We start from the raw sequence: 22845 nt of genomic DNA, 5'->3' as shown, positions 1-22845 counted from the left end.
ATCAAATCATTGATTATACAAATCTATTAGAGGTAGTATTTTGGACATAACATTAGATAATGGTGCACGGCTATTGAAACCTGAAAATAGCATAGTGTAATTACCTATCACTTAGTCAAGGCCAAAATACAGTGATATTGTTACTCACACATGTAAATAGCAGTCAAATATTATCAGACGTAAGCTTTTATTAATTTCACACTAAAATGAATACAAGTTCATCTAAAATCACTACTTTATTAATATACAGTACTCTTTTACATTCATAAACAGTAACCATGAAATATCAGATTTTTAATGCGAATAATTCAAATGAAAAGACGACCTTGAAAATATAACCTTAAAAAAAATCAAGTAACATGCAAAGAAGAATGTATTAAAAACGGGAGAATATTCAAAAGAATACTCCCTGAGGTTCCGCAGCGAATTATCATCAGTCAGAAGAAAAGAAGATTAGAAAACCTTAGCACTAACGAAATAAAAATGATAATCTAAAACGTAATCATAGCACGAGAAAAAAGTCTCCACACGGAGGAATCGACCGCAAATAATTTACCATACAAATTATGTTTGGGGAGAATTTGATGAAGAATTTTGTAATATTCAACAACTATGAACAGGAGAAATTGTAATGTCTCCTTACATTGCTTGGCTTAATGAGCATTTTAAGTCTATTGAAAACCATCAATCATTTTCAACCCATTAGTAAGGCTTTGAACTTGCTGCAACACAGTCATGAATTCAAATACAATTTTCTTGCATCTCGACTCGTAATAAAAGCCAGCAACTAAACACGCCAAATCGTCTCGGCTAATTCTTTATTTTGATTTTAAGTAACGCGCATATCAATACACTACAATGAAATCTTAATAGACGCTGATGGTTAAAAAAATATAATTTTTTTTCCTAAACAAAAGAAAGTCGTGATTTATCTATACGATTAAAATAACAAAGCTGTATTTTCGTCGCTTAAAATATGTGATTATTGATTCCTAGTCTAACAATATGTTTTTTTTTTTATTAAAAATAACGCTTCTGTTGTTGGAGATAAATATTATTATTAGATATATGTATTTGTTGAAAGACAAATAAAATGTTATGAGGTGAGACGATGGAATACTGTGTCTTAGACAATAAAATTCATTCAAATTTGATATATAATATATATTAATATTATTCACTGTTGCTATTTGGCTATGTATTTACCATAATAAATGAAAACAAATTGTATTTATCATTTAAATAAAATACAATTTAAATTAAGAAATTAACAAAATTATTGTGAACATTTTTTTTTATCTGTGGGAGTTGTAATAAATTTCAATAAAAAAATCAAATAAAAAGCAAAAATGTAAAAAAGAAAAAAAATTTATAAAATGGTCGAATTTAAATCGGTAAAAACATTTTGGGTTTGAAATTTACTGCATTTTAATGAAACATTTAAAAGTATTCATGTTGAAGATTAAACCCGAATGCACAACTTAATGCTGTTAAATTTAATGTTTAGAGTAAGGTTTTAAAAGATTTCACGACAGGAACAAATATGTAATAAATTTGAACATAGCAGAAATAATTTAAAACATCTCACTTTAAATCTGACGAGAACATGCATTATTATATACTAAGAATACATGCAGTTTAATTCTTTTAATTTGTAACTTTTTCCCTAAAAATTAACCGAAACATAAACTAATCAGAAAGAATTAGCAAGAATAAAACAAGTTTGCTTTTAAGTCTCTACTTAATGCTTAGCGATATAGACAACGATAAATCTAAGTTTACTTAGGAGACAGGAGTTGGAAATAATCTGTAGTAATCTGGAAAACATGCGTGTAGCTTGCAGGCTTCAGATTTGTACTAATTTAGCACTAGAGAAAAAAACATAACATCTCCTTCTGGGGGTACACAAATCTATCTAAACCTGTCACGACAAAAAACCTGGCTCAAAGAATGTAAAACGAAAGAATCCATCATCGTTATTTACAATGTCAAGAAAAATTATCATTAAAAGAAAGTATTAACTTCAGTTAAAAATTAGAAAACATACTAGAAAAGCCAGTATACATAGCAATAGGCATTTTAGTCAGGTATAGGAAAGTTGAGACAACAATGTCATTGCGAACATATTCACTTTATAACTACACATTAAGATGATAAATATAAAGGGAAAAAACTGAAGAGCTTTCATATGGTATAATAAATAAATTTTTACTATGACAACAGAAAAAGAAAAATAACCAATGAACCAAAAATTGACCAATTTTCAAAGTAAGAAAATACTAATAAAATCTTCATTCTACTAAATAAAAACTTGTAAATCATGGTTAAAGACCTAGAATTAGACACCTATAATCTAGTCTTATAATACTCTATAAAATATATGCAAGTTTCAGTAGATACAGTTCTCCTTGTATGCACTATCCCTACATATTTAATAAAAAACACACTCTATAAGAATGAAATAATGGGTTACCCTTGGTAGCATCTGAGAAGAACGACCGTATAGCGCCATAACTCTTGTTTGTTTATAAAGTTGACAACGAAATTATCACCTCCGGGTACTGAATCTCAGAGTGTCAAGTATATTAATGTTGGTTATTAATATGAAATGCTGTATTTGAATCAAAGTGTCTTTAGATTTACCACAGAGCACAGCATGGCTTGTGCCAATCATTTTGAAAGCCCTAGCTACACCCTCCATACCTTATGAGAAGGTTGCATGGGAGAGTGTAAACCCAGTGGGTGCAGAAGGAGTTTACCCTGCTGCAGCCCGACATGAACAACCAGGCCTGACTCCATCATTAATGAGATCCAGGCCTACGGAGTAGATTTTAACTAGCATTAGCATGGTTTAACCAGGACTACAATTAATTGAAACACTCAACTCTGATATTAGGTAAATAGTGCATTGTCTGGCCACCTCATTCACCCAGAGACAACAAGTCCAGACAGCCTATGTAGCATATTAGGTAATTAGCATAGGCATGATTATGGACTTAGCTTAGAAAGAACAAAGAACGTCCATAGTAATAATAGTATCCCTTACTATTAAGGCTTCCTTACTGAACATTAGGTCCCTTCTTTGGATTAACCATTATTGGGAGAGGATTATTGACAAAGTAATACTATTGTGTCGTACCAGTGTTTATACTGACATAATCAATGTGGCTATTCAAAGAGAAGTCATAGATATGATGTTTAGTTACCTGCTGCTGACAGAAAACAGATCATATCATACTACTGTAGTACCCAAACCTATACTCAATAAAACCTATTGACAGCCAAAACATGACAGCATGGTGTTCAATATAGACAATAGAACAAACATATATTCAAATGTAAAGATCTCTGCCTCTTTAAATTTTACAGTACAATGTATTACTTTATATAATCTGTACCACTACAGTAAAAACCAGACAATTAAAGCAATATAAATCAATAACATTCATAGATAACGCAAGTGCTGACCCAGCCTGAGAAAATCAGCATATATGCTTATCTTTGATGATAATACCATACTAAATAGATGATTTACTCTTTAGTAAACAGTGGTGATAATTACTTAATTAACAGCCCTACTGTACATACTTGGGATCTGCATCTATTAAGTCTATAATTATTTTGTTTATTTGTTTGCCACCTGTCTAGGCTACTTAATATAATAAACAGAAATAGAGCAACAAAAAACAAGACAGCAGTGCAGTCTGCCTGTCTGTCTGTCCCCAAATTGATGATGCCCTATAATATTAGAGAACTGTACATTTTGAAACAATACAATAAAATCAGCATAATCCTACTGTATATTAAATTCCATCACACACTTTATCAACCTATTTTCTATTACAAATGTCACAAAGTTAAAAAAAAAATGTATAAATTCCTTCTTTACAATCATAAACAATTTGAGTCTACTATAAAGCCTTGTCTACACTATCAAACTTTATGTGACAAAAAAATGTGATGCTCATATATGGACATGATGATGTCATATCACTAACATATTTGGGCTTATCACTATCATATCTGGGCACATTACCCTTTTAAAAAAAATCAAACTAGTTTGATAATTTAGACAGAGCTTTAAGCAAAAATTGGTTATAAAAAAAAATTGTATTTCATACAAATACACGTCGAAAATGATGTTTACCATTACAAATGGTCATATGGTAGACAGCTCTCTTATTTGCTATCAATTTAGTCATATTTTCCTCCTATATGAATCGATAAGAATTTAAATATAATGTAAATGTTAAATGAAATAAAAAAGTGATGACGAATGGTGGCAGTAATGAATTCCCGCACACGCAAATACGTTTTCAATCTGCGGCTAATTGATGTAGAATTGTTGCCGTACGATCGATTCGAAGAATTTCTAATACTGAAATCATGAAATCATAAAAAAAAACACCTCAGGGGTTATTTTTAAATTGAGATCGATTCTTTACTTAATATGAATGTTGTATTATAAACATTTTATTTTAGACATAATCAATTTTAAATACATCATTGTTCCAAGGTGAATATATACTATTGATGGTCTGTTGACTTGATATTACTAGGAAATAAAGCTTAAACATCGATAATTATGTAAAAAATTAAATTATTTTGCATTTTCTAAATGCATTGTATCAACTTAATTTATTTAAATAACCTACGGTAACAAAATGTGGTCATTAAATATGTCTGTTAATATAAACTTTGAATAAACATCATTAACTATAAAAAATTTAAATTATTTTGCAATTTCTGAATGCAAGTATCAACTAAATTTATTTAATAACATAAGTAAAATATGTTGATATTACAATAAAAATAAAGTAAAAACAATAATAATAATATTTAATAACAAAATAAACATCAATAACTATCTATCTAAACAAATTTAATTATTTTGAATTTTCTAAATCATAATGCAAATTATGAATGTGTGATATCCAAATATGGTCATTAATACTTATGTACCAATTCAAATGCATGTATGTTTGACTATGAATAACATTTTGAAAAAGTTAAATGTCAAGAACATGGGTTTTACGGATTCCATTGAAAGTGTGTATATATTATTACCATGCTACGTGACATAGCAAGCACTCCGCTCACCAGGACGCCGCCCACTTCTGATATTAATTTTAAAATGGAGCCCATCTCCTAGGGACGCACTGTTTAACGGTCTGGCCTGCAGATATGATTTTCTTTATAAAAGTGTTTACATGACATGCTATGGATAAAATCTCACAATATCAAAACTAAAATAGGAAAAATAAATAAAACAAACTTGGTAAAGATACTGGTGTTAATATCATTTTAATAGCCGGTTAGTGTAAGATGAGGTTCTAGCTTAAAGTGATACCCGTGGTGGCAAAACAACAAGTGGTTCCCAAAAACAAACTATCACTTTCAAAATCAAAAATTGAAATAATTTTTAAAATACATGAGTCAATGAACCAAGTTTTTTTTATTAAAAATTAATTCAAATTTTACATAAATTATTTATTTGCCTTTTATTAGTTATATACTAAACGTAAAAAGTAAATAAAAGTGATACATACTGTATGTAATTTATTGTGTATTTATTATTATCTTTATTAATTTTTTAGCATTTAACTATACTTGTTTTTTTGTATTGATCTGTGTATAATATTATATTGAACAAATTAAGCAAGCAGAGATACAAATTCACAAGTAACGGAGAATAGCAATTCAACACTATATTGCTTTATCTATACTACATAAAAAAATCTTTAAAAAAATGTTGTTCTTTGGATATTTTGCCAAATAATTATCACTTTTTAGCGTTCTTGGCCTCAATTCAGGACTCGTATGTTCAAATAAATGATCACCAAGGGCTAAGCCATCAGGCCTAACAATCTAGAACTAGAGCGGTTTAAACTAGATTAAGACAGATCATGCAACCTAGAAGAAACATTTAAAAAAAAAATAAATAAATAGTTCACCTAATAATGCCTAAGGATTCATTGCATAATGCATGGCCTTTACTAAAAAACCCACTAAAAACAAAAACCTGAAAAAGAGATAAGACTTTCCACATGATTATTCATTTATATTGTCGCCTCAGGGAGATTAATAACTATTTTATATAGGCCTTTCTCAGCTTATTGGAGGAGCACAAGTGCCCTCCTGTTGGGCTTGGCCAAGGGTGTTGCTAATAGGCGTGGCCTTGGCCAGTTGTTTTCCTGCCTATGGAGTGCTCATCAGGGGAACAAAAGCTTTGTAAAGTAACCCACCCAGGTTTTAATAGCTTCTGGAGTCGTCTAAATTAGTGAACTTTGATAAATTAATCAGATTTTAAGAACACAAACTATACCATATTTGGTGAGGAAATAACTAAATCAAATACTATTGCATTCTCCTGTTAAAGCTGTATGCCGTTTTGTATGTAATACAAATCTAATGCCGTGACTGGCAATGGTAAAATTCTAATTTAATTTTTGTTTATGATTTGGAAATGTTTATTTCTTCAGAAGTTGAATCAAAATGTAATATAGTCCACTCTCCCAATACCAGACTCTCTAAAAACCAGAAAAACCAGACTTTTCTTGAGGTCCAAAAGGTCCAAAATTTTGTTTCATCATTAAAAACACATTCTAACAACTGGAAACTCCCAAAACCAGGCTTTCCTTGAGGCCCAAAAGATTCCAAATTTCTTTTAACCATTACAAACACATTCAGAATACCAGACTTTCTGGAAAACCAGACATATTTGGCCAGCTCAAAGGTGTCCGATATTAGGAGAGTTGACTGTACTATAACCTGTGTCGTTGTCTCAGCTATAACATTGTTAAAAACTATAATACGATTATCTATGCAAACCAGCGTCAATCATACTTTTAAACAATTATTCTATTTGAACTACTACATGACAACCATTATGCCACTAATATAATTCACTGGTTTATATGTTAACTATTAATAAACTAAAGGTTGTAAAGATCAACTCACATTACATTATTGTATGTACAATCTATTGAATAATTAACACATTGCTGTTGATAAGCAAACGATATCTACTTATATCTGTATTGTGTAACTAAAATTTATCATATCTTTCTATTTCTCTGTAGTGTGAATCACCTATGAAAATGATATTTGATAACCTTTCCTAAAGCTCTGTCTACACTATCAAACAAGTTTGACAAAGTGTGATGTGCCAAAATATGGTAGTGATATGACATCATCATGTTTATTATGGGCACATCACATTTTTTTGTCACATAAAATGTGATAGTGTAGACAGAGCTTTAGACTTATTACCACATTAAATCCAGGCAACAACTGCATACAATGATAAAAATATCTCACTTCTGTAGCATACCCTTAACCCATTTGAAACACACATTCAAAATCACCAGGGATAGTTTATACTACCTACTCTATCCATAGCCTTGCAACTACCAGTGCCACACACTCAGATACAAATCCCACTCATTGATAAGCCCACAATACATACTACATTACGCCCATCTTCACATAACCAACCCACTCATTTCATCTTCAAAAAATTACAGCCGGTAAATTATAATTTAAATTGTATTCTTCAATAAAGAAAGATTGAATATTATAATTATATCTATTGTGACGAAGATATACAATTACTTTTTCCAATGTTTGAGTAATAACATTGTCTCCTTTACCATATTCAGTTCATATAATATCTTTTCAAGTTCATCAACGCAATGTGTGAATGCTTGTCTATTCAGAACAAAAAACTGAATGCAATGTGAACAGATGCTATCAACCATGGAAACATTTACAATGCAAGAGGATGGCAAATAATAGTAATAATCTTTTATTCATTAATTTATTCGTAGCTCTTTTGTATTGAAAGGTGACGCTATGAAGTGTTAACTGATCCTCAGGGAATATTGTTATAATACATGCGAATTTATGAAATCTTAAAATGATGATTTGTTGTCAATCAAATTGTGTAACATTTGGTTCTTAATTAAAGTTATTAGAATGCTAAGTAAATAATATATTAGTTACTGCTTTTTTAGTGAACTACTATTGTGGTAACAGAGTGGTAACATAGTGGTACCACCATAGCGGTAACACAGTGGTACCATAGTGGTAACACAGTGGTACCGTAGTGGTAACACAATGGTACCATAGTGGTAACACAGTGGTACCGTAGTGGTATGAGCAGGTATAATAGTAATGATGGAGGTTAAGGTAGTATACACAGCATACAGTAAGTTAGTATTAACACATTATGACAGCATAGCTTAATTAGCAAATGGGCTATTATACTATAAATGAGAGACTTATTTGTACTAAATGGCTGAAGACTAAAAAACAATCATTTAGTAGTTAGTAGTGACCATCTACACATCCTCAAAAACCAATCAGTATTGTAATACTGTAAAAACCAATAATTGTGAAATTGGGGTAGTTTGCAGTATTTATCACAGACTGGTTTACAATCAAAGACATTTTGGAGTCTCAAATAACATGCAATAGATCACTGCAAACTAAGGGGGACCAGAAAGTGTAATGGAACACTTCCTGATTGATGGACTTTTTCATTTATTAACCTTGATATGATAAAATATTATCTTGACAAAAGAATATCATAAAATGTGGCAGCATATGGAACCAATATGCTACCAATCTGACAAAAAAAATGTATTTCTGATAACCGAGAAGTCACAGATCAAAACATAATGCTTAAATCATTACTGATTTCAATAGGAAGCTTTTGAATTGCAACGACCTATGACCTACGCGCTGATGAGACCTAGAAACCACCAAAACTGTGTCAAAGGAAGATTGACGAAGCACGACCTAACTTCTCCGCATGCGCAGAATGAATTATCATGATTGAACTTGTTACTAGATCGATCGTTGCAAAATAAAAGCTCCCTATTAAAAAAGAGTCAAATTACGCATTGGTACGTGTACACAAGTTCTAAAAGAATTACAAAAGATAAATTGAGTTTTTCTACTTACAGATTCAAGGAGTCTTGAGTCGGGATGATTACTATCGGTCGGCGATACTGCTCCGAGACTTTTGCCTAATCCGTCTCGGTCATCTATAACAAGGTCTATCGGCATTTTACCTTTTAAACAGTTTATGTATCTGTGGCAGAAATTGTCGCACAGTTCATGAACCTGTAAAAAGAAAAAATCAGTGTGATATCTCCCCAATATCTTGTGTCAAATTCTTTGAATGGTTGCCAACAAATTTTTAGTGGGTAGCAAGAGGGGTGTAAAATGGTAGCTAGAGGGGTGTAAAATGGTAGCTAGAGGGGTGTAAAAGGGTAGCTAGAGGGGTGTAAAAGGGTAGCAAGAAATTGTTAAAAGGTGGAAGAGGCAACTAAACTTTACTGTGTTAAATACAAAACATTTTATAAAAGAATTAACATACTTTAACTTTTTAAATTTTATTTGGTTATTTAAAATTTTTTGACAACTTTTTCAACATAATCAACACAATATTCAGCATTTTAAATTACACAATGGCCTGATTTCCCATAAAAAATATACAATAAAAGCAGGAAAGCATAAAATCTAAAACTACAACTATTTCTTACTAAGACTATAACAATACATATTATTTTCAAAAAACTTTAGAAGCCTCATAAAAGTACTAAATTTCATTATTTACCGCACATACCACTAAAACTAAATAGAAAACAATTTAGTACAATATGTATATATATATATATATATAGACAAGTAAAAAGCATACCACTGAAGACATGTCTATTCCGTTCGATGCCATCAAATAGAATGATGCGACTACCTAACTATCAATTAATCGTCGTAAACAACGATCGCGGCATACATAATACATTTTACAATCTTAATTAATTTTAAGCAGTAGAAAATTAACAAGCTTGTCCTCCAATTAATAAGAAGTATATGTAAGTGTTAACATGTTTAGAATGGAAGACAATTGCCAGGCCGTTGAAGTAGTCCTGGTTGTTGATGAAACTGCAGGTGCAGACGTGCTTACCATTTAGACAGTAATTGTGGTTCCTGACAAGGAGGTAATCTGTTGTACAGTGTATAAAAGGGATGTTATTTTACAGTAATTATTCGTAACAAGAAACATTTTACTTGGGAAGCTAGTACTTTGACGGACATCGTAGCATCTGACTGTTTCTGACAGCTCGTTTAATTGAAAAGCGTACTTTAATCATTGTTTCCTTCAGTTTCTACGTCGAAAAAAGATAATCCGCCAACTAATACAGCGTAATCAAGAAAATAGCCATGTCAGCGTGGATGAGGCGTGCAGAGCCACGAGCTCTTTTTGACTTCCTTGCGGTAATTAAGGGATCTTTAGATTAGGAATAGACCCACGAGATTTCACGACGTAGTAACAACTCAATTATCTCAAGAAAATTCCTTTACTTTCTCAGGAAAATTTGACAGTAAACCTTTAATTGACTCAAAGCATATATCTCTATTAATTTCATATTTTTGAACCCGAGAGAGTTTATAATTTGACTTATTATGAAGTTTGTTCGCTTAAGCACTGAGGGAAAAAATATCAGACGAAGATACTAAACACACTGCGTTGTTTAGTTTGAACACGGCGACTGTTTTACTTCTTCTTCACACATGTATCTTCTCAATGCACGACAAATTCATTACTGTGGTATGTGTAATTGGTCAATTTAAGTTAAATATGAGCAATTAGCGATAATAAACATAATTATTTCGCATCATTTATCATCAGTAGTAAGCAAGCTAACCAAGTAAATGCCATATTGCTTTAATATCATCCACAATTGTTAACAATCAATTGGCAAGAAGAAATTAAGATACATTGCCGTAGCTGCACAATCTAGCTTCTAAAGGTAATCGTACACTCATTTCAAATAATGTATGCACAAGTTAATGTGTATGCACACGTGAACTTTGACCTCTGTCACAACCGAGAGTAAACATAACGATAAATGTGTTGCTTGGAATCTAATGTACACTCAATTAACAAGACTCAGAAATGATATGTACCCTATGGAACGCAAAGTGAAAGGTTCACTAAAAGATGATGTATTTTAATGTGAGAGATTGAACATCAGAAAAATTTGCGGGGGTAGGACAGAAATCCACAATGAAAATATTCAATTCTTTTAATGTATTTGTTTACTGTTAGATGTATCAGTGAGGAAAATCCCAAAGACTGAAAATTTATACTGTCTTGTAATGTAAATTTAAATTGCATGCTATTTCCAATATTTATTATAATATCTAATCTAAAATATTTTTTCATTTAAAATTTCTGATATTGACAGGTTCAACTGAATGATGATGAATCTCAATGAGTTTCCAATTACATATTTTAAATTAAATACTGTAATGACAAAAAAATGTAAAAGATATTACCGATGTATACTGTAGTATATATTGTCTAGTGTTGAAACACTGACTTTTAACACTGACTTAACACAGACCTAAACACTGACTTAACACAGACCTAGACACTGACTCAAACACTGATTGACTAAAACATTGACTTAACACAGTGTTAATTCAGTGTTTTAGTCCACAGACCTAAACACTGACTTAACACCGACTCAAACACTAACTTAACACCGACTCAAACACCAACTTAACACAGACTTAAACACTGACTCAAATGTTGATTGGCTAAAACACTGACTTAAACACTGAGTTAAACACAGATATTATTCCATTACAAAAGCATTCAAGATTGACATTATCATATTTTTCATCAATGTTGAACATCAAGCTGTTTATTGATGCATATAATTTCACGATTTTCTTAACAACTGTAACTCTAAACTATACCTATTCATTTCGACACAAAACGTTTGTTAAAAAAGTGCGATACTATTCCTATTCTGTCGACACATGATTAGGTCGACACAATACCGAAGCCGAAATTGTGTGATTTGCCTCAAATGAGAAAGTTTAACAGTAACAAGTAATAAACGCATATATTAGTATTAATAATAACAGCAATGTCAATGAAAAGGTGATTTTCAAAGGCTTTCCACATAATGGTACTGCACTAATGACCCATGGGTTTGTAGTGACTCTGTATAATGATACGATTTTAATAAAGCCTGGCTTTGTGGCCGATGGCGGGTGAAGGCAAAGAGGAAACCAGATCTGGCACTATTAGCAGGACAATCCATGACTTTGTGCATAATTGACTGGAAAACTGTGTAAAATATTCATTGAACCAGACTGAACTTTGCTAGCTTCTAGACAATGCCCTGCTTTTTTCACAAAACAAGTTAATTTTAAGTATAAGTTTACCTAATGTAATGGAGCGGTGGTATTAATCAATCATTTTAACATCAATGAAAATGAATCATTAATATTTATTATTGAACTTTAATAAATGAGAAAGTGCAAGTAAATAATGCAATTTATATTTAGACAAGAATGTATTTTTTCCTCCAATCTGGGAGCAGGGATTTTATTGGGCTTTAGCAGTTCAGTACAGAACCCTGGTGATACTAGATTTGAACTTGTCACTATGGAGAGTTTGGTAATCTGCGTAAATGTTAAATGCATGCACAGAAATGCTATAGGAAGTTTAGATGGGCAGTTTACAGTTTTTAATATTGGATGAATCAATCTATTCATATTATTTTAAATGGTGACTTGAAATGTGAAAATTAAATATTAAACATCATACATTAAAAGATAGTAATTTAAATGTTATTGATATACCTACCTTTTCTAACTCTAAAAGATGAAACCTTAGCACTTGAATAGATTGTATCATCTAGAAAAGAGAAAAATAAATACTAAATAATAACAATGATAATAATTAACATTTTTACATACTGTATATTTTATAATAATGATCATAATGTATTATAAATTAAATGAAATATATTGAATAAGTTTTGTTTTTAAATTTGTTTTTCTAAATTGTGTATTCATGATATTTGCATACAACATAATAATTAACAAATAATAATTAAGATTACAATATTTATAATTCTTCACATTTTTATCTTAATTGTTCATTTTATTGGTTGTGTTTTGTCATTTTATTTTATGATAAAGGGACCACCTCAGAGGCAGGAAAGGTCACTTTTTTAAAATAGTGATGAAATAATAAAATATATAGACAAGTGTGATGGAACAAGAATAGAAAGAAATTTACAAAGCATAGTTTGCCTATAAGTATGCATTTACAATATTTTTATCTTAATTGTTCATTTTATTAGGTGTGTTTTGTAATTTTATTTTATAATAAAGGGACCACCTCAGTGGCAGGAAAGCTCACTCTTTTTAAATAATAGTGATAAAATAAAAAATATATTGTGATTCTTTTGCAGACAAGTGTAATGGAACAAGAATAGAAACAAATTTACAAAGCACAGTTTGCGTATAAGTATGCGCTTACAATAAATCACACTTACAACATACACAGTAATAAGCTTTCACTCGCTCAACAATTCATTATTTTCAGCCGTCTTTAAAAACGCTAACACGAATAAAGATTAGACATCGAGAATATTCACAAAGAAATTAAAAATAAGTATGCCTACAGGCCACGTGGATACTGATATATGCACTTGGTATATGAATGAGACAGATTACAAAAACTGGGTGTATTTACTAAGTCCTGGATTTATTGTTGCAATGTAACGGATAAGCTTATAGTACCTCATGAACCGATGAACCGGAACCATTAAACAAAAATTACATTCTAGATAGAAGTAACATATATTTTGTATTATTGAAACAAAACTCTCAGACACAGAAATACAGTGTTAATTTTAAATGCTTGCTACCTCTTTTCTACTACTAATAAATAGTGAAAACATTTTCCTCTGGTTTCGATTAGTATATATTGAATAGTAATTTTCTACTGCTGTTTTTATTATGTTTCAGCTTTTGTGGTAGTTTTATTATCTCTATAAAATTTAATGTAATATTTTATTTAATAAATTAATTTATTAATATTTAAATCAAAAAAACAAAATATAATATCTTGGATTTATCAGATGCCTTATGTTGAGAAACCTCTAAGCGCTATTATATATTTAATTTCAAACGGTCATTGGATCAAACATGTATGGAAACATACTCCCATAACTATTGCAGCTACTAATAGTAATCTGTGTAGATAATATGGACACTGTAATTATTGAAACAGTACATTACTATAATTAGGCCTGAGCTCAATTACTCGACACCGGAAAGGATTTGAACCTAAACCTTGTACAAGGTTCAACGCACAGACTTTGACTACCACTACTAGTTGCCAATTGATCCGAATACGATTTTAATGCGATCAGTGAGTTGTACAGTCGATTAGGATTATCGTGAAACTATAGATGAAATAGGGAAACTTGAGATGTAATAGGCCAGGCCAGAATGAGTTGAGAGAATGTGTTTACTTTTTAATCTACTCAGATACATGGCACATCGCAAGCCTACTTAGTGGCTAGCCTACAGCTATTGTTGCTAACATAAACAACTGAGTGTTTATATCTTTCTGCTTCTTTTGTGATGGTATATAGACGTTGTTTACACTAGGTTTGTCTGAGCTATTGATAGTAGCAAGTTGATTAAAGGCATGGAGGTACTGAAAACAAATATATTGTGTGATTTCACTTGTTCTATTTGTATACTCTGTAAACATCGCCAAAGATCGATTATTTATGAAAACACTGTAAGTTAACCTACTTCTATAGATATAAGAAAGTCATAACAATCGAAAAGAAAATTAAAGAATCAAATTGTCCATAAAAAAAATCTACAGTATGTAACAAAATATTGAAGAAAATGACTCCTCTCAAACTTAAATTCACTCAATATTTTGTTTAACTATTAAATTACCCTAAGCATTACAAAATTATATCTACTGTATATTAAATAAATTAAAAGGAGAGGGGAAGGTTAGTCTGGTACTGGTAGATAAGTGTAAAGCTCTGTCTACACTATCAAAATGTGTCCAAATATGGTAGTGATATTCCTAAATATGGTAGACTAGTGATATGACAATCATGTCCATATATTGGCATATTACATTTTTTTGTCACATAAAGTTTGATAGTGTAGACAGAGTTTTAAACAGTTTGATCTAGATTCACTGTTTACTAAGTGTATTATTTCCTCCATGGCGTATGTTTGTCTTTTTTTCCCATCACTTTCATTGTGTTGTGTACTGTACATATCTTATCTTTTATGTATCCAAATAAATAACTGTATATTGTTCATTACTTTAAAATGTATGTCCTATTTACAAAGCATAAAGTATTTGGTTTAAATCCAAGTATTTTTTTAGACAGATGTATTTTGAAAACGCTAAATGTTGACGTCGTTTCTTATGGAATAATTATATGGTAATTGTATTTTTCTGTCCATTACATATCGATTCTAAACACAAGGTTTTTGACATTCGGATATCCTGCAGAATGCGCTGCAAGATGACATTTAGAAAATTAAAATAAAATTTTGAAATGAATATTATTACTTACCAAGCTGTCGAGTTCTTCGTTGCTTGAAAAATATTGCTTATCTCCCCGAGCCTGCAAAAAAAAGACCCCCAAAAATAGATCGTTAATAAGCTTATCATCAGTAAACTGTTAAATGTGACAATCCGACCATTTACTGTAAGTATATACTCACTGTTAGCAGTTAACAAATGTTATTTAGCAGGTTTTGATGACATGCCTTTCAAAAGTGACATGAGTAACGCGCCATAATATTGTCAAAAATTAATATATATTTATCAAAATTATGCTAGAATCAAAAGATGAATAACATTCTTTTGGTTCTAGCAGGGATAATATGGTAAATAATAGATGTAGTATAATTCCTCATCTTCCTAACCCTACCCCACAGAAGAAAACTTCACAAAAATTACAATTTTAGGCCTAAAATAAGGCCCCATAAAAAAATTATTATTTTATCACCCTATCCCCAGCTCAAAACTGATGAGGGAGGAGGAAGTTTTTTTTTTCTTCCCACTGGCGTTTTTTTTTTTTTTCGGGCTTTTTCTAAAAATAGAAATTTCACTAAAAGACAGACTGTTTACTACATTTTTTATTGAGTTCCAAGATTTATTGTATCGACGGCCTACAATTTGTGTATATACAGTACTGTATATATTTTTTAGTATCTTCACCCAGATACAATGTGACCCATTTATTAAAATGATTCGGTAACAAACAAATTCTAATAATTTTTTTGCCGTAATAATAATAAATAATTTCTTGCAATCCTACAGACGTGTTGCCTGTGGCCTAATTTGGCCATAACAGCAAGAGTGCGTTACTCTCACATGCAAGGTTATGGAAACGCTCTTTGTTCTTCAAGTCTCTGAATTGGTCCTGGGTCTCCAAAGATTCTTATCATCATTAAAATTATGACCTAAAGTATTATAGAATTTATTCATTACGCTATACAAACAGATACAGGAAGTTCTTTGTCTATAATTGGGTACTTATTAAGGATTTTAAAAGATATAAATACATACTATGGATTTAGCAGTACAGAGGATTTTCACCTAAAAGTTGTTTAAATTACAGAACAACATCTAAATTTACAACAGAACAACATTTAAATGTAGTTAAAAAACAAATAATTTAATCAACCAATTGGAATAATAGCAAATTCGATTTTTAAATTGTATATTGAATAATAATAATAATTGAATTATTGAATAATTGTATTAACAGAAACAAACAAATCATATTTACAATACTTATTTAATAAAACTTAAGTTTAAAATAGTATTTCAATTCAACTCATCTTTTAATTCGGAAATTCACATAGTTGTTACAAAGAGAACAAAAATGTTAGTTAAACCGAATAAGTATAGATATGAATGATATATAAAAATAAATACTATATATCACAAACTGAAAGCCAATCTGACTGCACAGTACAGTTAGGGGAAAAATGGCAATTTTACTCCTAACTGAGTAGTACATTCCAAGTAAACTCTGGTTTATTTATTTATTACAGTACTTTGAAATGTATTAATTGTTCTCTTTTTAATTTAGCTAAACAGAACAGCTAAATGAAGTTAAAAACAAATAATTTAATTTACCAATTGGAATAATAGCAAATCAATTTATCAATCGCTTGATGAATTGTAATTATTAAATAATAATTGTGCATGCATAGAGTCTACCTCTATTTTTATACCTAGACGAATAACATCTAAATGTAGTTAAAAAACAAATAATTCAATTTACCAATTGGAATAATAGCAAATCAATCAATCTGTTTTTAAATTGTAATTATTGAATAATATTAAGTGTGCATGCATAGAGTCTACAGTATCTGTATTTTTAATTCATCTATCCTCTATCTCTATTTTTAATTCATCGATTCCCAAAAGATTGAATTTCTTCAAGAATTAATTTAGTAAAGGATGAAGCCTTTATTGACATTTCAATTGAGTTTTAATTAAATAGATAATTAGTGAAGGATTATATTAATTAGAGTTTGTTTGAGAATGTGAACAACTTAACTTGACAATGGCATTGTTAATTGACCTAATAAATGTTTATTATCACATCTCAAGTGCAACTAAGTATGTGCTGTAATATTAAGTTATTAAGGGCATCATTTAGTACCATAAACTGTATAAAGCCACTTTGTGCAATATTGAAAATTGTTTTTCTTGGATACTAGCTGTATCACAACTTTCACTATTTAAAAAATACCCGAGCTATGTAGTACAGTATGCAAAAACAATATTTCTAGTTTTATGATAATTGTTTTTTTAAAATAATTTTTTTATTATTTTTTATGGATAATGTGTGTATTCTTTACTATTGATAGACATTAATAAATGTTGATGAGTTAGCAATGTTAAGTGTTACTTAGTAAAATGCTTGTCTGAGCTACACTGTATGCTTAGGAGCATTTTCCATTTTGTTTTAGGAAGAAGAAAAGGAGAGAATGAGCTTATTCATGCATGACCAAGGTACCAGAGCTGTCAATCAACTCATCAAGGGATGCTACTAACTCAGTATATATATTGCTTTAAGTTTTATGATGATGGTACCCATCATAGACAAAAAAAAGCATTTACTGTACCTGTACTTGTTTCGCAAAGACCTGAATATCTTCGTTGAAAGATTCTGATGAACATACGTCTGCTCCCGTGACCCCTGGTTCACGCGGCGTACACGTTGCTAACTCGCATTTCTCAAATATCAACGCTAACAATGGAAATAGGGGGTGACTGAAAAATAAAATTTAAAAAAAATTATATATTTATAACATATTTAATGATATAAATAAATAAGAAATTTTCATTTCCATAAAAATAAGTAATTTTAATGTAAAAATCGATAGAATAAATTATTTAATTATATTTTCATTTTGATAAGGCAGTTTTTCCACAATATTTGTATAAAATTGGATGAATAAAAGTAAGATTATTAATGATTTATGGCATTTTATGAGACAAATGGTTACTGCCCTACGGAAATGTGCATTTATAGCCAATTTACGACAAACACAAATTTTACAATTTAATTTAATTTTTACTATAACACTCGTTTGGCCTGTTCAGTAATAAATTACACAATTCTCCACCGGTTTAAACAAGCCATCGTTAATTTTTTTTTTTTTTTAAACCTGTTTCTATCTTGAAATCAGAATTAAAAGCTGGTAAAAAAGATATATAAATGAAAAATATGCCAGGTCGGCTGACTGTGTGCAATAAATAATGACTTTTACATTGAAGTCGTTCGAACCAGTTCCCTACGACCTGTTTCCATTTCAATACATAATGCATTAATTCCATACATTTCACTGGATGTGTTAAAAAAAGCTAAATAAATTATATGACTCTCTCTAGCAGTAATGATAATTTTATATAATAATGATATCAATATTATCATAACAATGTTTTCTAGAAGTTCTTATATTTTGAAGTTGCTTCTAAAGCTCTGCCTAACACTATCAAACTGTATGTGATTGTGACAAAACAATTTTCCCATATATGGACATGATGACATCATATCACTACCACATTTGGGCACATCACACTTTTCTTGTCAAACTAGTTTGATAGTGTAGACAGAGCTTAATGTAACCTTCAATTCAGTTCCAACAGCCACTATTACAGTATACTATTATTTTTCTAAATTATATTAATGTTTTTCCTATTATGCTATTATCTATGGGATGAAAGCATATTATAAATAATACAAATCAAGTTAGAATTTAAGGTCCCAAAGGATACAAATATTATTCATATTTTATAATAATTATTAATATTTAATAACAAATTTATTCTAAAATGAGAAGGATGTCTGTTTGGGAAAGTTGACAGAAAAAGGTAAAACCATTATATTTCAAGTATAACAGTAAGTACGTACTACATAAAGCAGTGTAATACTTAAGACTTGATCTTACAGTATATGATTTATTATATAAAAATTGATAATTATACATTTTGTTATTAGTTCAGAAATAAGAATAGTAGAAGAATTAGAACACATGAAGGGCATCTTAAACTTCATAATGATAGTCCTCCTGCAGCATATAAATTGAAGGTCTCTAACTAACATTGAAAAATTGAAAACTGAGAGTAATTTAACAACAAAAGGTCACAGAAGTTCACCTACAAACTGTAACTGATGAATTTAAAAATGTTGGTGGTGCCATAAATGCTACGCGCGTTTACAGAAGACGAATATGAGGTCATCCGAGGTCATATGAGAATGACACACTTCCGCATGTTGTTAAGCTGAGTAATCACAAAGTTCTTAAACTATATGTTTATGATAGATATTACGTTTTTTTAAACAAACTTAAAAACAAAAATCGAAAATAAGACGAAAGTTTACTGTAAATAATCTGTTGATGTACTGTACAGATCTAAATCCATAAAATCATTTTTTTTTTATTTACAAGAGGGTTAAATTATTGCAAGTAAGTAAGTAGTGTTGCACTTCAAATACAGAAATTCTTCTTGTAATTAGTCGATGAATTTAATTAGTTAAAAAACAAACATAAATGTTAATGATTTCCTGTTACTGAAGTTTCAGAAAAGATGACAACTCTACAGTATCTGCACTGCCAGCAAATATGATATAAAACTAGCTTCACAAATATATAAGCATTATGTTAGACAGTATGCATCTTCTGTACAGTAGTTGAAAAAGTTATACTGCAGTATGTTATTGTTAGAATTAATTAATTAATAGACCAAATTCAGTATTATAAATAAAACTTCAGAAGGTCATAGACTACAGGGTACCTCCAATTTATTTTCCATGCACATATTTTAACATAGTGTACAGTACATTACAATGATTACTTTTTTAGGCCTCTAGGCCTGATATTTTCAAAGTACAAGTGCAATTTATGAAGACTCTATTTTTCAAATTTTTCTAAGGTTGCCGCATTTACAATTCCTCAATCTCCTCCCCTTCCCCAGACAGCAACCAGCCTACGCCTCTGATACTGGTAAAAAACTAAAATATATTAGCTGTCTGTCTGTTTTTTAAAACCCATTACCAGTGAACTCTGAATACTTTATCTCTATTTATTATCAATACTATGGCAATAGGAATATAATGATAATTGTTATAAAACAGATGTTTCTATTATTTTAACATTTTAACTATAGGGCAATTTTAACATTATTATGAATACCTCGAGCAACATTATAGAATTCATATTTGGTATCGTATATAAATTTAAGTCTGCTATACAGTACATGTTAATGCGCTCACAAAACATCTTGCCGGCTAAAAGAATTTTAGTGTCACATCATTTTAAAATCCTAAGCTGATATATTTCATGAGAGTAATAAACCTTGAAGATTAGTAGTTTTAGAAAATGTTTCCAAAGAGAAAAAGTTGACAGAAAACATCAAAACCTGAAGAATCCATTCTAAAATAAAGATACTACTGTACAGTATATCATTATTTAACACACAAAAAATACATTTATATTACTATATACTTTTTTACATTCACACAACTTGGATATCATCCCAAATTGCTATCATGATGTTCAGCATTTATTCAACATAAACTTTTACAACTGTATAAAAAATATCAGTCAATAAACTTACTGGTACTACAACCATGGAAAAGTAAAACTATATAAGATATAATAATTTTAGTCTGTTGAATCCAAGAAGTGGCTTTAATGTATTTAAAAATAATATTAAGGATTATTTTAGCAAGAAACTATCTTTGACAGGAGGATAATCTACAGCAATAAAAAATATCAAAATGTATTTTGTTTTCTTTAAAAGGGAAATTTTAAACATTACAATAAATCAAATTTAAAACCTAGCATTCTAATAATAATACAGTAGCTTGGCACTTGTCTGCAAGCCATTAATAGACTCCACCACAAAATTGTTGGCACTCAGTCTTTCCTTTACAGGTACCCATGTCAAACACATATGGTACCTACAGGACAGTACCTTTTAGAACCCATTTAAACTTCTTGGAAAAAACATGTAACTTTTAGAATCCATTTTTGTATTTTTCTGGCCTTCTATGTTTCAATTTGTTTGCACATAAAGTACAGTACAGTAATGTCCACTAAAGCTTATTATATTAGTGTATCTCTCAATGTCATAACAACATTAATTGCAATATGCTATTCCACCTCCTATAGTAGCTACAGTATAATAACATTCAGTAAGTGGTATTCCTATTGCAGAGTAGACACAATTAAGCTGCATTAAGGTGCCCAATTCCTCCTCAAGGAAGTTCTTGGCAGTCAAATTATACCCATTCAAGTGCTTATTGGATTATATAGGCTACCACATATAGTGCTTCATAAACAGTTAAAAACAAAAACAGCTTAAAGATTGTGAGACTTCAGATATTTTTGACCAGCGTAAAGTTATCTGATGAGAAAATACACTTCTGTAACAATTTCTAGGTATATTGGACATTTAATTGATGAATAAACTGGTTTGATTCGACCAACAGCTTCCATTTTCCTGTTAAAGCTAAAGGTCTGCTTACTCAGGGGGTATTAAAACCTATCACATTACCAATTCTAGGTTTGACTTCTAGGATTAGTTTACATTAAACAGAGAACACAGTGTGGATCTATAGTCAGGCTCTGGATTTTATACATAAACCGATATTCTAATATAATACATATCATTTTAATATTATTCATTTGCTTTAAAATTTAAATTGTTTGAGTTAATAATGATAATATAATACAGTAAGTAGTACTCTGAAATGTCAACATAGAATGATAACATAATAATACAATATGATATATGATTGCATAAGAGACAACTTTAAAATTGATATTTAATATTTAGAAAGAGTAATGATAATCACAAATTGTATACTAAATGCCAATTATATTCATTAATTGTTTTTGCATTTGCCCTATGCCAACATACAAACAATATCATGCATAATTTTCATATTTTTACTTCCTTACCTTGTCTAATAGTCATACTGCCTACTATTATCAACAAAAACATAAAGCTCTGTCTACACTATCACACTTTATGTGACAAAAAAATGTGATGTGCCCATATATGGACACGATGATGTCATATCACTACCATATTTTGGCATATCACTACCATATTTTGGGCATATCACTACCATATTTGGGCATATCACTACCATAATTGGGCACATCACACTTTTTTGACCAACTAGTTTGATAGTGTAGACAGAGCTTAACACACACATAATCAGTTTAAAAAAAATAAACTTCAAATTCTATTCTAAAAGTGAAATGAATCTTCTTTTTAAATTGTAACAGTTTTATCAGGTTGATTTACAGTAATTTTAATGATATTATGAACTAGTAATAGGCCTATATTAACTACATAGCCCACTGGACTACTCCACTATCATCCAAAATACTTATATAATAAAGCCTGCTAACACATATTAAATATATATTAATAAT

At 30.1% G+C, this 22845-nt stretch overlaps 1 protein-coding gene across 5 annotated transcripts in view; it reads right to left on the bottom strand.

Annotated features, from left to right (window-relative positions):
* The window catches only part of LOC144851369 (homeobox protein Meis1-like), a 79689-nt gene that overhangs the window by 52697 nt on the left and 4147 nt on the right, over positions 1–22845 (bottom strand). For all 5 annotated transcript variants that reach the window (XM_078708783.1, XM_078708784.1, XM_078708781.1 and 2 more), the window contains exons 3-6: positions 18016–18163; positions 15441–15491; positions 12677–12727; positions 8968–9129 (exon numbers count right to left, since the gene is read on the bottom strand). In XM_078708783.1, coding sequence (XP_078564909.1) covers positions 8968–9129; positions 12677–12727; positions 15441–15491; positions 18016–18163 — 412 coding nt within the window. The remainder of the gene's footprint in view (positions 1–8967; positions 9130–12676; positions 12728–15440; positions 15492–18015; positions 18164–22845) is intronic.

This window comes from Antedon bifida, chromosome 9 (genome assembly GCF_963402885.1).
Source record: "Antedon bifida chromosome 9, ecAntBifi1.1, whole genome shotgun sequence".
Taxonomy (NCBI): Eukaryota; Metazoa; Echinodermata; class Crinoidea; order Comatulida; family Antedonidae; genus Antedon; species Antedon bifida.
The sequence above is the reverse complement of the archived record's forward strand: the minus strand, read 5'-3'. Positions and strand labels throughout refer to the sequence as shown.